Raw genomic sequence first — 17,794 nt, 5'->3', positions numbered from 1 at the left:
ATACTGACTTGGCAAATAACAATGGAAATTGCATAGTACTTAAAAAACATAGCATTAACACTAAAGTCTACAGTGAGATTAAACCCAGCAAACATTAGGAGCCCTGAACCACCACACAGTTAAGGGGGAATGGGAAAAGACATGAAAGCTAGTATGTGGCTCCCAGTTCACTTCCTGCTTTGATTTCTGCACTGTTAAAAGGGAATTCTGTTAATGTTTTACATAGCTTACATTAACACTGTCTTGGAAACACAGTGCAGAAATCAGTTCAGGAGAAATCTACAAATGCAGCAATACTATAAGCATTCTTCTGACTTGAAAAATGTTGGGTTTTTTTACACCCTACCAAGAAAGGAATGAGACAGAGAAACAACAGAAAATTGTGCCACTATTACATAAAGAGTATCTCCTACAATACCATATCACTCTAGATCTTACCATGAAACCCTCTAATCTAGATTTAACTGGAATAAAAAAACAGACACAAATTTTGCATTCCTTTAGAGTAGCACTTGGAAACACTAACACCTTTTGGACTGAAACAGGCAAAGGACATTTTGGTTTTGTTTGTACATTCTACTTTCCCAATTCACCTAGGAGCAAGCACAGGAAAAGATATTTATAATATCATGGATACTTAGTTCTTCTCTGTGAAGCCTCCCACTTCCGACCTTGTCCTCCTGGCCATAAACATACATGGGTAACTCCTGACAGACTGAGAGGTACTCCTCTGACTAAAACAGAAGTAGCTGAGGATACGGATCAAGATGTGCACCATGTGCTTTATTTTAAATAACATCCTCAGGCTTAATACTGCCAGCTTACCATATGAACTGAGGTGTGCCTCAGTTCACTATGACATACATCATACATTGGCTTAGATTTCTCTTATTAAGCCATTTTCAGTAAGACAGCTCAGTTATTCTCTACAAGTAAGTTTTGCTCTTTGCATAATCCTTCTGCTTTATCAAATCCAGTATTCCATTCTTTCCAGCTACTGACCCTAAGAAGTTTCAGACACTGCAGAGGGGAATTTACCTGTGAACCTGTGCATATGGGAATCCTTACAGTTACCCAGTAGTCTCTTCCTTCTCCCCTTACTGCTTTGGTCATCGTATCTGGTGTTTGTTTTGAGGTTTTGTTTTTTTTCATTAGTGCTCATGCAATCTTGAACCTTGCAAAATTAAGACCTTTGAAGACCACCTTTGCCCCCTTGACTTGACATTACAAGTGATCAGGAGCAGGCAAGCACTTCCTTACCAGAGCCAGGCTGTGAATTGTTTGTACTGCAACTCTTCAGGATCCTCTTTGCCACGTTTTAACTGCATCTCCAGCTCTGCCTGCCTACCCTGCAAGAATTACAGAACAAGTCAGAAGAAGATCTTACATGGCCAAACATCATAAGATTTCTTCAGAGAACACGTAGGTAACAAATGTAGTCTTTCACTTGAGGGCTACTTTGTAAGTGAACTTGACTGCTTTTCATATGGGATCCCACTGTAATACACAACATATTAGGTAAAATAATTATTTTTTAATTTTGAGTGAGGAGAACAAGCTGCAGATGGCACAAACAGCCACAGATACCAAGACATATCTCCTAGGTCATGCAAACAGACAAGTTGCCTTGGAAGGAGTGCAGCAAGCAGTGAAGGAAATTTAGAAGCCTGGTAGCTAAAATGGATTCTAAAAGCAAAACATCACTTTCTTGATTTACTATTTCAAGCAGAATTCATAACCCTTTTCCTTTCTATGACCTCAATCTCCCTATGATCTCCTACAACAGTTTTGGGGTTTTTTTGTACTTTAAAGGAGATTATAAAGATTCTGACCTCTAAAAACTATTAACTAAATATATGGAGCTTTACTTTAATGTAGTCTCCAACTGTGAAACAACTACAACTCAGCTTGTTTAGGTTCTCATTTACTGCTCCACAGTAGGTTAATTAAGGCTTAAGTAAAACATACTAGCACAAAAGGTGTTCTGCAGGTATTGAATGCTTGTAGTTTGGGTGCGCATAAAAATCTGAGACTACAATACAGTCAATCCTGTAAATCCAGATGGCACTCAAAAGGTGACTCTTCACAGGGATTAAAGGAGTATATACGACACACTGACTAAATAGAAAGCTGCATAACAGCTGTGCAAAAACCTACTGCAATTTCCCCAAACACAAACACTGGCTTAAATTCTGTACTAAATCAAGACCTGCAGGATCATCATGAAGTTGATTACAGTCTCAAAAACATGCTGAACACACCAACTGACAGAGGTGCTTAAGCATGTGAGCAGACATAATGAAAAGACAAGAGGACTTTCAGGTGTCCAAGGGTAAAAAAAAACCTCACACTTGTTTTGGTGAACTGGACTCTATGAATGTCTGACTCCAAACTGTAGAGATGATCACTCTATTAGCTGTTCAGAAATACTTAATTATGCACTATCCAGACTGCTCATCTTCAACTGTACTCTTTTGGCGATCTCATATGAAATGTACTATAGAAGCATGAGGAGTAAGTAAAGATGCTAGGTCTCCACTGAAGGACTTCAAAAGCAGCAAATGTAGGCTCTACTGCCCTGCAAAATGGCATGAAGTCCTAGTGACACTTTCAGAAACAAGTCTGGTAAATGCCAAGCTTCTCTGAACTCCTGCTTCACACGTGAAACAAAATAGGAAAGTAATTAATGCAAGCAGCAATGGCCCCCTCTGTAGTTACAACCTAAAATTACAATTTGAATAGCTACTGCTGGTATTGTAATAGGGCTGGCTCTTAGAGTCTATTATTTTGCTGATGGGCAAGATAAAACTTGTTTTGAACATGTTAGAGAAGCATATATTGCACAGCAAAGCAAGCAACAGCCAAAGCTTCTAGAATTCGCTCATAAATCTGAGCTGCTCATGCTGAAAACAGCTGATGTGGCCTAGAAATAAAAACAAATAAGCCCTTCCACTGGGACAAAGAAAGCCTTCCAGAAGGCAGCTATTTATTAAAATTTTCCTGTTGAAAAACCAAATGACACTACATTGCTCTATATATGTCAGCTAACTTAGTGAGAGGTTTTAAGATAATTCCTAATCATTAGATAGGGTGGAAAAATAAAAAGACCAGTCCCTCATAATGTGACAACATTACATGTTAAGAAAAATTCTATTTATTCCATGCTCAATAGCTTCTGCCTTGTAGGTGATACTATTATTATACAATTTCTACCCAAAATAATTGGTTATTGTTCTAGTTAGAATTTCACATACAAAAATTCTAAGAATTAACACATTCTGCAACTTGACACAGGAACTTGACTGTAAGAACCTGAACTGTAAGCAGAAGCAGTACTTCTACAAAGTATCCCAGATTGTGCTGCCATTAATTGAAGACTAAATTGAATCTCCTTTTCGGATATTTTTTGTTATTAAACACTTCAAGCTTTGTTTTTAAATTTTTGGTAACTTGCATGGATGCTTCTGCTGGAAAAAATGAAATTCATACCATTTGAATGAACATTAATGTACACAATAGTAGGTACCTCAAAATTACCTGCAGGACTGCACTGTAGGTTCGACTCATAAATCCTAACCAGGACTGTGGCAGCAATATGGAGCGGTGCCATTCAGAAGGTTGAATGTTAACCTGTGCGAGACAACATGAAGCGCAGATATGGTTACATTAGGTCTAACATACAGAGAATGTATATCCTGCAACCTACAACCTGTAGGCAAGCATTTGCTGATGCCCATAGGACATTACACATGGATGTAAGAGACTAAAATGATAATGCACTTTCTGGTTTTACCCACACCAAGTTACTTTCAACTTAATCACCAAAGCCAGACAAAATTGGTTGCTTCACATAGTTCAAAAGATAACTGATCCCAGAGGGAGCAGTATAATTACACGTTGCAATAGGCACAACACTTCGTAGCAATGAAAGACAAAAATACATACACAACAAAGATTCTAGTGAAGTTTATATTTGGCATAGTTTTTGTAAACCTTAGGTGCATTTAAAAGCTTTAAATAGACACTTAAAAAAAAATACAAGTAGATGATTATGTAATACCGGGGAGATTATTCAAAAGGAGTTATCTATGTCTGGGGCACACACAACTATGCTCAAGTGCACAATGCAAACTTCATTTAATGAGGGGAATTGTTAAAAAAAAAAAGAATCATAAAGTTTCTTTCTAGGAAGCAAAATAATCAAACCTACAGGAGGAAAACACCACTGCCTCAAAGATAGTTAAAAAATATGCAGCTGACTGCCTCCCAGTCTCACACAGATAGGACAGACTCAACTTCACAACAAAAGAATAACTCAATCAGTCAACTACACAATCTGATGTATGTTACCAACTTCCCAGGAGCCCAAGGTTGTTCTCTTCAATAAGCACCATAGCAAACTTTCGGAGCATATTGAAAAACAAAAATGAAGTCAAGTGATCTCAGTAACAAACCATTTTCTAGCCCTTGGTAGCTTAATGAAGGAATTACACAGGTAAGTTAAACAGAATGGGTGACAAATTCAAGGCAACCAAGAAAGTTTCTCCAGACATCAGAATCCTCTCCCTGCAATTTACATGGTATGCAATTCATAAATAAAAATATATTCATTCACAAAAAATGTGTGTCACAACTAATTAGAAGACTCTCTATTTTCATCTCTTAATTGCTACCATCCAATTACTTCTACTGTCTGCCTCTGCCAAAAACTTCATCACAGCCATTTAGACTCCGTTGGAAATAAGTTATTTAATCTCAATAATTTCCACAGTAAGTAGTTTTCAATAAAGGAAATTCAAATGTGTCAGATTGAGCTGAGATGGGATATATCTTGATTATCTGTTGTTTAAGAAATACACTTTCTGTATCTAAATTCAAAGAACATGCCAGGCTCCCTGAGTTACAGAAAAGAACCTGTGAGTGGTGATGAAAAACTGTACAAAGCCAACCTACAGTAATTAATGTTGCCATGCTTAACCCCAGAATGTTATTACTCTTCTTATTCCTCATATTTTATATTACTGCAGGGACTAGTTGCTGTTAACCTGGGAAACATTCCATGACTGAAGGTATGCAAAACCCACCTTTCTCCATCACGTGTTCCATAGGCCTTGTCTATTTTCCTGCTTCATATTCTCTATTGTATGACCCTCATGATCTACATAAAGCCCTCCATATGATTTTTTTACATGGTCTTCATAACAAAAAAACCAAAGGACACCATGTTACAGCTTCATGCCATCTGTTAGTGGTGAATTTCAAACACTTTTGTGTAAGTACTAATATATCTATACAAATAAATACAATCTAAAAGAGAAACAATTAAAAGAGATGACCTACTACACTGCACAGCCAGTGCAAATACACTCTGTATTAAAAAAGAAATCTCATCTTTAAATGACTCCATAACACTAGTCCTTCTTTATAGCCAAAATTTTATTCACCTACCCTTCTCAGCTCTGCTTCTCCACCAAACTGACAAGAAATCAAGGCTTCAGACAGAACTGTCTTAGGTTCCCACAGCATCTGCAGCAAGTCCAGTCTTCCCCTTTGTCTTTTTTCTGAATCTGTTAGACTTGTGTATTTGCATTTGTCTAGCCTCATGGCAATCTACAAAGTTCACTATGTAATCCACTGCAGTGCACCAGACAGGACAAAAGCAAGCCTTCAAAACACTTCAGGTGCTCATGCAGGAAATACAAAACTTTAGTTGTATAGTTGCCTTAAAAGCAACTAGACAATATGGTCTAACCAGTCATGTATTATTAGCACTTTTAACACCTTAACTACAATTTGCAGATGTGCTTGATGGCCAGCAGAACTGTTGCGCAGCTTTTGATTAATTAAATCACAGCACTAAACATTTTGCAGATACGTGGAATGAGAAGATGAAAAGAGGGAATAGAAAATCTCCACATAACAAAGAATACTCAAGTAAAATTCAGCTACAACTGGAAATTACTAGACTTTGTGCTGAAGACCATGACATAAGCAGTGCTGATACCCACTTTTTCAGTACAGAAAACCAGAAGTCTTTACTTCTTTATTACCGCATACACAATTATAACAACTACATTTAGTGCTGGTTAACTAATGCTAGCAAGCACAGACAAAGCTATAATGAAATTAAGATTCTTTTGAGTGTGCCATTTATGTGTAAGAAGATAGTGGGCAGGTGGGAGGCACAGGGAAGGAAGGCTTAAGGGACTTCTGAACTAATGACAAGTGGTTGTGAAACACTGCCACACTGGTCCTGGGATGTTCTTAAGGGGCAGCATATCCAGACAAAACCACCAAAAAGATGTGTCTGATAAGACACATGTGCATTGACTGCATTGGCCAAAACTCAAGACAGAGAATGCTGGCAAACTACATGAGATTCTAGTCCTTTAATACTTTTGAACGCACATGGCACAAGTTTAGCATGCTTCCTCAAGACTGAAAAGCAATTTCAAATTAAATCAGAAGCTTGCTTCCTTTTCCAGTGCAGTCCCAAGAAAAATCAAACACCATGGCAAGATCTGGATGAGTTTTCTTTCAGTACTGGTGTCTTTGTGCTGTCATGGATCTTTGGATATCTAATTGTGGTAATACTATTTAAAGAACAAAGAATCATAGAATCATTAATATTTATGGCCCAATGTAAAATCTGCTGTAAAGCAGAGAGACTGGGAATCCCAGTAAATTATTTTACTAAATACAACACATTTTCACCTTGACAGCCCTGCCAACTCACATGGTCCCTAAATTCAGTTCATTTCTATCAAATATGTGTCTATCTAAACATATTTTGGACAATACCCATACGTCAGTAGAAATGTTTAGGCATATATTTAAATGCACTTCTCACATGTGGGACATATAAAGTGCAGCCTCAGTGATTTAATAAATAAGGCTAGCATGTTTTTTCATCTCAAATTTTGTTTACAGGCATTTAAAAACATGATTACATGCACACACTTCCAAATTCTCCCCCAGTATTCCTCGGAAAAAAAAACAACTGTCTTTCCCCAAGATACATGAGACTGATGAAGAAAAAGCAAACATCTGTAAAATTCACTTCCTTTATAACATTTCATGACTGGAGGAGACATATTCAGTAAATTCAGTAGTGGAAACCAGCACAAAGTAATTAATAATCTGAACTACATCCACTGAAATACCTAGGCAGAGGAGAATACGCTACAATGAATCCTGTTCTAGAAAATCCATTATCATCTTAAGGTACTTCACATCCCAGGTTTGAATAAGCCCTTGAATCTCTTGATTACATGAAATTCAAACAAGGAAATAAAAGTGTAGAAGGAGCTTCCCACTTCAGTGCTCAAAGATACATGTCATCACAGGACATCTAATGAAAGCACTTAAAATAGAAGCAGGGAATACTTCTTCTATGAGTATAGAGAACACCTAACATGATTATGATTTATAGAGCAGTATATAATACTGTACAACTCACCACTGGCACTCAACTTTTCATTTGTGCCTGTAAATATTAACAGTTATTATAGCAAAATAATTGTGCTATTTCCAACATAAAAAAGCACTTGAATATTAAGACACACGAAGGCAAGACTATCCTCCTCTATTTTAAAAACACTGCATCAGTTCAGACTCTCAAAACCACCTTTTATCACATCTGTGTGTCAAAAGCAGGTTGCCTCTGTGCTTTTTTGCATGTTGCATGAACTATTTCCCTCACATCCACTTACAAAAGAAAAGACAGGTAGACAGCCGAAAGCCTATTAATTTTAACTTAAAACATACATTTACAGAACCATCAAAATATAAGGTGCATGATGTGAACATATGTGACTACTAAACTTTACTCATTTCCACAAGAGAGATAAGTGAAGCTGATAAGAGATTATTCCTGTAAGAATCAGGAAGAATTACTCCAAAAACACAAACAGTCACTGGCAATTATTAGCCCAGGTGACTGTGATATACCTCAGGGACTTCTTGCATGGTATGATCCAGGCAGCCATAGAGGAAAAAAAAGAAAACCTGTGGTCTGTGTGACTTCTGACCACTGTGACTATAGTAATTTACACATCTTCTTGAAGACAGCTTAACAAGCTCCATTTAATAATCAATCATATAGCACATCTCCACCTCTGGGGGAAAGAAAATCTTCCTCTGTCAAGTCACGAGTGCCCAGTAAAGAGCCACACAAAGTTTAAAATGCACCAGTGTTTATTAAACGTGTGTTCTGCCTCCCATGAGATACCAGTTCAAGCAACATTGAAAAGCCCTACTGCATCTTAATCTAACCCTGCTCACAGGTATTACAGATGCATCCAATCCCTCAGCTAGAAAAGCACCTAGGAGACAGAACAAGTCTGGATCATTAAGATAAATTACCTTCTTCTTGTTGCTGTTGCTACTGTTAGATTTGAACGGCTGCTAAACCCATTTGTTATTTGTATGCTTTAGACTTCTGAATATACAAGAAGAAATTCTTTGCATACAAACTCCTAACAATTTTTTTTAATTATTTTTTTTTGGTAGTAGAATCTCAGACTTCACACTTCAACACAAATAATTTCACAAAAATTTAACTGGTTGCCTCCAGCCCCTTCCCATTTCCCAGTCTTCAAAAAAACTAAGTAGAATAATGGCAACCAAGCATACACAGATACAGACAGATATGCAACCTGAAGGTGCTTATTCTACAGAAGCAAGTATGGATCGAAACACTGAATAGGTAAAAATGGTATTATCCCAGTATGGCAGTTATATTGATGACTACTAATCCCTAAATAAAGAAAAGGCAACTGTTGGGTATGTTGCACACAACAGGTATAAGGCAGGTATAAGAGTCTGCAAGGCAGATAAAGGCAAAGGCCAGCTTCTGTTTGTTCTACTGATTTTCAGATGAGGTACTTCAGCAATGAACACTTAAAAAAAAAAGTATTTACATGTTCAGCTCCAGTTGTCATTCACAGCAACCTCAAGCAATTATGATACATTCACACATGCCATTTCCAGCTGATACTAATTCCTAATTAGCATACACAAATGAGGTAGTAAGGCAGGGAAGGAAGCCTAGTAGTTCTGAAAAGGGAAAAAAAGCAAGCTCTTACCTCATGGATGAGGGCCACCAACACCTGCTGGAAACTGCGGCCCCGGCTGGCTAGAAACCTAGGCAGGGGCCTGCCATCTTTGCCCACATGAACTGGAAGGTCATAACATGACAATATGCCAGCTTAAAGAGGGAGAGAAGGGGAAAAGGAAGGTCAATTCCAATATTCATGTTAACAGGTCAGTGAGGAACCCCAGCAAAGTAAACTTAATAAAGCCAACAATATAAAAGTAAAAATAAGCAGTGTAAGACATCATTACTTCTTAAACTGATTCACTTTCATATTCATAGAAATCTTTAGGTCAAAGCATGTATACTTGTCTAACTTCAAGAAAGTGACAGCTTACCTGCAAGGCCTGGTGTCATGCCTGGTTGTTTATTCCTCTCATACATTTTCAGCAAGAAGTTTGGAACACCTGCCACGGTCTTCCCCTGGTCTGAGCGTATGATTCCTCCTCTCAGTGCAGAATGATACACACCACGGGGCATGTTGGTCATCTCCTGTTTTACAAGTGATTCTGCAAACTCTTCAAATGCTGGATGAAGTGCCAGAAAATGAGAAGACAGGAAAGGGAATGTCATGAGCCTGATGACTGACAGACCAAATGACCTCTGGAAAGCCCAACATGACATCTGTGCTTCAGAGAAGGTAAGTTTAGAAAAACTACTGGCTCATTCAGATTAAAACTCAAGGTCAAAGACTTGAGACTCTTATAAAGTGTCTCTGAAGACACACTTGCTGCCACTGCAGCTTGCTCATGACTGAGCAAGTCATTTCATAGAGTAAGGTTCCAAAGAAAAAAACCCTTAGCTATTTGTGGGAAACTGTTCTTTTCCTCCCCACATAAACCTAAACAAATACCGGCTTGTGACACTATTCCACAAGCTGTTCAACATATTCTTTAATTGCTACACCAAAAAACACTGGCACATGCTGACAGAAGGACAGTAAGACTGATGTTTACCAATGTAGTGAAAATATGGTCTCTAAAAACAGTTTTCCTGAAGAGATTTAAAAAAAGCACCTCCTACAAGAATTAAAGAGGGAGGAGAGGAAAAGAACTAGCAATTCAGAGCACAAGGAAGGAGCAAAGAAAGGCAAAAGCAAAGCAAAAAGAATGGAGAACTCACAAGCAACAAGCTAAACATGCTTCAGAAGTTTCAGCTGCACAAACAAGTGCACAAACAAGGACTCTGGGGAAAATTCTGAGAAACAAACTGTCTTCCTAAAAAGCAGTATGAAACATTATGAAACGGGACTAATGATACAATGTCCAAGACAGGCCAAGAGCCACAAAGTCTGTTTTCTATACAAGCTGAATCTGTTCCATCTCATCTCTTGGAATGCTGCCATTGAACATTATTGAGATTAGTTCACTACTTTCATACTGCTTAGAAGGAGAAGGACCAAGATGCATAAAGACTCTGTAGGTGAGGCTGCATAGGCTCTAAACTCCAACACGTGGAGTATTTTCCCAGGGTGAGGGGGAAGGCAAAAAAACCCCTGCACTTTACTGTGACACTCCATTATTAGAAAGCCACAGGTCTGTGCAGTCACTGTGACTATAAATCTGAAAAGTAACCTCAAATACTAAATATACTATACCTCCTAAAACAGCAGCTGGTGTTACAGACAAGAGCTTGATATACGAAGAACCTGGAACAAAATGATCCACCTCCTTCTCCTCTTCTTCATCTTCATTCATGTCTGCCTCCTCCTGTGAGTCAAATTCTGGTCGTGCCTGAGAGACATAAAAAAATGGAATGTCAACACAAAAAATTCCAAATCCTCATTACCTTTTATGATTCTGAGCATTAAACAAGTGCCAAAAACACGAAGTAAATATTAAAAGCTCCCCGTTACACTAATCTCATTCAATTACATTAATTTGAAGCTGAAAGAATAAAAGGCTCTTCTTCAACCTGAATGAAAGGCAAAACTGGCTGATAAAAATCACATGGGTATGTCAATTAATATCTGTTACAGGAAAATTAATCTTGACATTAATCTAGCTGAACTAATATTACTAAAATACCATTTTCTTTCAGATTCTTCTTCAATTACAGCCATATTTTGTATTGGCCCTTCAATATACACCAAGCATTTCTGCTAGATGTTATTTTTCCATACTAGTTTTCTGAATTCTAAAAACTGCAGCATATTTACAAAGCTTTCAATAAAAACATATTTGCTAGTTTTTCTCACAAAAAAATAACAGCTGTAAAGTAACAGAACCAATAACACAGAATCATAGATTCATAGAATCATAGAATCTTAGGGGCTGGAAGGGACCTTGAGAGATCATCTAGTCCAACCCCCCTGCCAGAGCAGGGTCACCTAGAGTACATCACACAGGAACTCATCCAGGTGGGTTTTTAATGTCTCCAGTGAGGGAGACTCCACAACCTCCCTGGGCAGTCTGTTCCAGTGCTCTGTCACTCTTACAGTAAAAAAACTTTTTCGGATATTCACCTTGAACCTCCTATGCTCCAATTTACACCCATTACCCCTTGTCCTATCACTGGTCATCACTGAGAAAAGCCTAACTCCATCCCCCTGACACTCACCCCTTACATATTTGTAAACATTGATGAGGTCACCCCTCAATCTCCTTTTCTCCAAGCTAAAGAGACCCAGCTCATCAGCCTTTCCTCATAAGGGAGATGTTCCACTCCCTTAATCATCTTCGTAGCTCTGCGCTGGACTCTTTCGAGCAGTTCCCTGTCCTTCTTGAACTGAGGGGCCCAGAACTGGACACAATACTCCAGATGTGGCCTCACCAATGCAGAATAGAGGGGGAGGAGAACCTCTCTTGACCTACTAACCACACCCTTTCTAATGCACCCCAGGATGCCATTGGCCTTCTTGGCCACAAGGGCACATTGCTGGCTCATGGTCATCCTCCTGTCTACCAGGACCCCCAGGTCTCTTTCACCTACACTACTCTCCAGCAGTTCAGCCCCCAACCTGTACTGGGACATGGTGTTGTTCTTCCCCAAATGTAAAACTCTGCACTTCCCCTTGTTGAATTTCATCATGTTTCTCCCCGCCCAACTCTCCAACCTATCTAAGTCTCTCTGAATGGCAGCACAGCCTTCTGGTGTGTCAGCCACTCCTCCCAGCTTAGTGTCATCAGCAAACTTGCTGAGGGTACATTCTATACCCTCATCCAGGTCGTTGATGAAGATGTTGAACAACACCGGTCCCAGTACCGACCCCTGTGGGACTCCACTAGTCACACACCTCCAACCAGATTCTGCCCCATTGACTACAACTCTCTGACTCCTTCCTTTCAACCAGTTCCTAATCCACCTCACTTCCTGATCACCAAACCCATACCTGATCAACTTTTCTACAAGGATGCTGTGGGAGACGGTGTCAAATGCTTTACTGAAATCAAGATAAACCACATCTACCGCTCTACCATCATCTATCCACCTAGTAATTTCCTCATAGAAGGCTATGAGGTTAGTCAAACATGATTTACCCTTGATAAAACCATGTTGACTGCTCTTGATGACCCCCATGTCCTTGATGTGCCTGGAGATAGTGCCAAGAACAAGTTGTTCCATCACCTTTCCAGGGATGGAGGTGAGGCTGACCGGTCTATAGTTACCCGGGTCCTCCTTCTTGCCCTTCTTGTAGACTGGAGTGACATTTGCTATCCTCCAGTCCTCAGGCACCTCACCTGTTGCCCATGACTTACTGAAGATGATGGAGAGTGGCCTAGCAATGACCTCCGCCAGCTCCCTCAGCACCCTTGGGTGCATTCCATCTGGACCCATTGATTTATGGATGTCCAGATTACTCAACTGATCCCTAACCCAATCCTCATCTACCATGTCAAACTCTTCCTCTATCTTGACTTCTTCTGGGGCTATATGAATCTGGGGCTCATAGGGAGACCCTGCAGGAGTGAAGACAGAGGCAAAGAAGGCATTCAGCACCTCTGCCTTCTTTATATCCTCTGTCACCAGGGCTCCCACCTCATTCCTCAATGGGCCAATATTGCCTCTATTGCTAGTTTTGCTAGCTATGTATTTGAAAAAGCCCTTTCTATTATCCTTAACCTGACTTGCAAGGTTAAGTTCCAAGGAGGCCTTAGCTTTCCTAATTGCCTCCCTACATCCTCTGACAACAGTCCTATATTCCTCCCACGTGACCAGCCCCTCCTTCCATGATCTGTAGATTTTCCTTTTCCACTTAAGTTTGCCCAGTAGTTCCTTCTTTAACCATGCAGGTCTCCTAGCACCCTTACTAGATTTCCTAACCATTGGGACGCTCTGATCCTGTGCTTGCAAGAAGTGGTCCTTGAATGTTGACCAGCTATCTTGAGCTCCTTTATCTTCTAGCACCCTGTCCCATGGGATTTCCCTTAATAGATGATTGAGGAGACCAAAGTTTGCCCTGTGGAAGTCCAGGGTTCTGGTCCTGCTGGGTATTTTGTTCCTTCCACACAGGATCCTGAACTCCACCATCTCATGATCACTGCAGCCAAGGCTGCCATTGACCACCACTGCTTCAACAAGGCCCTCCTTGCTGGTTAGTACAAGATCCAGCAGCGCTCCTCTTCTAGTCGGCTTGTCCACCATTTGCCTTAAGAAGTTATCATCAATGCACTGGAGGAACCTCCTAGACTGTGAAAGGCTGGCTGTGTGAGTCTTCCAGCAGATATCAGGGTAGTTGAAATCTCCCATGAGGACCAGGGACTGTAGTTGTGAGGCTGCTTTCAGTTGCCTGTAGAAAGCCTCATCAACCTCCTCACCTTGATCAGGAGGTCTGTAGTAGACCCCCACAACTGTGTCACCCGCACCTGCTTGCCCCTTAATTCTTACCCACAGACTTTCAACTTGCCCCTCATCAGCCCCTGCACAAAACTCAATACATTCTAGTTGCTCTCTCACATAAAGAGCAACTCCACCACCCCGCTTCCCTGCCCTATCTTTCCTAAAAAGCACATAACCATCCATGGCCACATTCCAGTCATGTGACCTGTCCCACCATGTCTCTGTTATTGCTACTAGATCATAACCCTTAGCCCCCACACAGACCTCTAACTCCTCCTGCTTGTTCCCCATGCTGCGTGCATTAGCATACAGGCATTTCAGGAAACGAACAGAGCACACCGGTGGGACTAAATCCTCCTTGGATGACCTGACTTTGGGCCATGGTGTGTTCCTCTTGTGCTTGTCCCTAACAGACCCGGTTCTCTCCCCTTCCCCCTTCACATCTAGTTTAAAGCTCTATCAATGAGCCCTGCCAAGTCCTGCCCCAAGAACTATGTACTAGGATGAAAGATTTAGTATTGCAGCCGTGTTTAGAGATTTCCTCCATCATATCTTGTGCTATGCAAAATACATTTTTCATTGTAAGGTTTATGCTGAACTCTTCTCATCAATTTATATAAAACAAGTACGTTTTTTACTTGAAAAGTTGCTTATTTAGACCTTCTCGTAAGAGCAGTTAAAACATGCAAGTGGAGCCAATCTTTTAATAGTGCAGTAAATAAAAACGTAGAGAGGTATTTACTTTGCTGTAAGTAACAGTGAACTACTGATTATTGCCTAGTCTTTCTTATAAGGTTAATTAAAAAAAAGTCACATAGATGACCTTACATGTTTATTTCCTTCCACACTTTGCTTTTATAAGGTTATTAAGTCAACTAATCAGACTGAGGTTTCAGAGTTTAACAGCCCTCTATGTAGTTAAAAAAGCTCTCCAGGAGGTATTTCAATTAATTTCTGGCTGCCTTTATCAGCAAAAAACCAAACTCTTATTCTGTAAAAGTTCAGAAGAGAAACACAGGTGAAGTTCTCATCTTAATTCCAAAAACAGCCTGTATTTTTCAAACTGACTTGCCCATTTCAGGAACAAAAGCACTAAGGACGAGTGTGATTGCCATGGATGAAGCAGTAACTACAAGAGCTGTTCCGCGTCAAGACTCAACTGCATGCATTAACAGAAGAGCACAAAATGCAAACCAACTGCCCCCAAATAACCTGCTGTTCTAACTAATGAAAGAAAAATAAGAACTTTTGACTGCTTACACCTCACTCTGCCTCCACTTGTGCCCTTCCCCTCTCTTAAGTCTTAGTTATGCTAATCATACATAATACCATCCTATTTCACCAGCAGTTCATACTCCCTTTATGAGGTTCTGATATTGTCTGCCACAGGGCCTTTTTTTTCATTTCCAAGAGGATGAAATATCAGATATCTTTACTCATAAACATACAATATTGCTACCTGTTCAGGAAGATGAAGAATTCTATGTTCCTCAGAGCCAAATGAAGAGAGTGATTTATAGGCTGAAATGGCTACAACATGGTCCTAGAAAATTAACAGGAAAAAAACTGTAAGCACAGAATACAGTATTGCTTCCTACTGGAAAATCCACATAAAAAGAACCTATCTGAACCTAACCTCTGAATGCTGAAAAAGACTTTACAATAACACTGTTTTCCTGAGGCCCACTCTTAAATGTTTACTTTATATATAGAACACAAACCAGCAAGACCTATTATCTAGGCTTGATAACAAATACTCTGATTGCTACACTCCATTACTACTGAGGATAGTTTATACAGAAATATCTGAGACACATTTAAACTAAAATACTTTACTTCCACCAGCCTCATAATGATGCTGATCCTACATTCCCACTGCATTACAATACCCTGCCAAAGCACTGAGTTAGTTGTCACAGCTGCAGCTTTGTCAAGAATGCTTCACCATATCAAGGCTATAGTCTATTAGAGCAGGCCAACTAGTTTGTGCTACAATTCTTCTTGGAAGTGGCAAATGCTAAGGCCATCAGTTACTGTCTTTCATCTGCACTATGTTGCTTCAAAATCAGTGTTAAACCGTTAAAGATAAGAAAAGAAGATCACAGACATTGATAATCTTGCCTCAACAGAAAGGTGTAAAACATAATATCCAGTTGCTGACATCAGGAATTAACATTTTCAGGCGTATCACCTACCTTGTTTTGTGTGTTGTTCCAAAGGAAGCTGATAACTTGAGCTTTGAATTTCTATAGAAGCAAACACAACAGGCATTCAGATTTTATGTAACCAAATAAGCAGCTGAAATAAAGGCAGTTACTTGAAAAAAAATGCTGTCACATCAACATGCACTGAGCTAGGAAAGTGGAAGGGGTGCACATTTTAACTGTAAATGCATTCACACATCCTCACATTCTGGAAGAGAGAAACCTGTGATCAACCTTGCACTGGAATTTCTTACCGACCTCCCAGGATTCACTAATGCAAGCTAAAATTTTGGAAGTCGATGGAATCGTGCATTATGATTAACCTGAATTAGGCCATGGGTGCAATTTAGAGATTCTAAAAACATGCAGACAGATCTAAAAGTCATAAAAAGATATACTAAAAGAAGAGACGCACCTTAGTCTGTGAGCACGTACCTCATATTCATTTGTATTCACTGTTAACAAGGGAACTAGGGCAAATAACTCATTTAGTGCTTTTAAAATTAGGGGTCTTGTATCACAACTCAGCTTTGGTGACAGAGCATTCCACGTAGAACGGATGCAAACAACCTAGAGGGAAAGTGGCAGGAATCATTACCAACAACTACCTCAACCTGGCTTCCACAAAATTTCTTTCCAGCACTTGACTTCTTTCTTCCTGCTTAGGAACATGAATGAATATCAGGTTCATACAATAAAAAAAGCAGGTATGTTAAAAACTCGTTTTTATTAAACAGTCTCACAGTATATTAATTGATGTAGTGCAATAACACTGCACAACACTTCACCAAATAAAGTAGCTACCAGTAGGAATTAATATGACACTGTGAGTGAGACACATAAAGCAGCAGATATATCTTCATTTAACACCACTGCTCGACTTAATTTGATCGTATTAGCTTACAAACATGCTGCCTCTGGAAGTTCAACAGGATGGAAGCAGAGGAAGCTATGTTCCCTAGGAGCCCTCCAAAACAAAACACCCTTGATCTTTAAATACAACTAAATCCAATTAAATTTGTGGAAGAAAATACTGTAATCCTGCAGAAACAACTGGGAAAATGTCAAACTAACATAAACACTAATACCAAAACTTCATTAGCCCTATACTAAAACTGGTTTGAAAAGAATACTTTTTAAAATTTATTTTGTTAATAATTAATTTGGAGTCTTCTCATTTGCTCTCCAAGTCCTTGGAACATAGTCACTTTAGCTCTTTTCATCTGCCTTTGCAGTTATTCTAGAAACCTGGAAGTTACCGTGCATTTAATAGAAGCCAAAATCACTTTAGATACACTTATGCAATCCCAGCTATTAGATTCTCAAGAGAGGAGAAAATAATTGAAAAGAGCAATCATAACAAATTATTGGCAATGGTATGTAAAAAGCAGGAGCATCTGCAGGCTTCCATGCCAAAGAATCCAGTATCAACTGGAATTATAATGCTTTTTCTGTTCTTTTTTTTTAACTCAGGAGGGCAATACTTGCTTATAGGACAAACGCACCTCAAAAAGCAAAGTAACTGGACATAGCAGATCATAAAATTAAACCCTCAGAACACCTTGCAGGTTATGGTGTTAAAGGTTGGTATTTTTTTTACAGATTAGAAATCACTGGTGAAAAACAACAACAAATACTTGAAATCCCCCAACAAACAGGTTGGTAACACTGCATGGAAAAAAATCTTACCTGCTCTTTTATACCTATAGAGGGTAGG

The 17,794-nt window shown here is 39.4% G+C and overlaps 1 protein-coding gene across 1 annotated transcript in view; it reads right to left on the bottom strand.

The window, feature by feature from the left end:
* FOCAD (focadhesin) overlaps window positions 1–17,794 on the bottom strand; it is a 93,121-nt gene that overhangs the window by 27,125 nt on the left and 48,202 nt on the right. Inside the window, exons 15-22 of the mRNA XM_010008435.1 lie at window positions 16,513–16,647; window positions 16,069–16,119; window positions 15,333–15,416; window positions 10,692–10,827; window positions 9,433–9,621; window positions 9,087–9,208; window positions 3,538–3,630; window positions 1,261–1,349 (exon numbers count right to left, since the gene is read on the bottom strand). Of these exons, the coding sequence (XP_010006737.1) occupies window positions 1,261–1,349; window positions 3,538–3,630; window positions 9,087–9,208; window positions 9,433–9,621; window positions 10,692–10,827; window positions 15,333–15,416; window positions 16,069–16,119; window positions 16,513–16,647 (899 nt within the window). The remainder of the gene's footprint in view (window positions 1–1,260; window positions 1,350–3,537; window positions 3,631–9,086; window positions 9,209–9,432; window positions 9,622–10,691; window positions 10,828–15,332; window positions 15,417–16,068; window positions 16,120–16,512; window positions 16,648–17,794) is intronic.

This window comes from Chaetura pelagica, unplaced genomic scaffold, assembly GCF_000747805.2.
Source record: "Chaetura pelagica isolate M959 unplaced genomic scaffold, ChaPel_1.0 scaffold232, whole genome shotgun sequence".
Classification (NCBI taxonomy): Eukaryota; Metazoa; Chordata; class Aves; order Apodiformes; family Apodidae; genus Chaetura; species Chaetura pelagica.
Note: the sequence above shows the minus strand (reverse complement) of the source record. Positions and strands in the feature narration are given on the sequence as shown.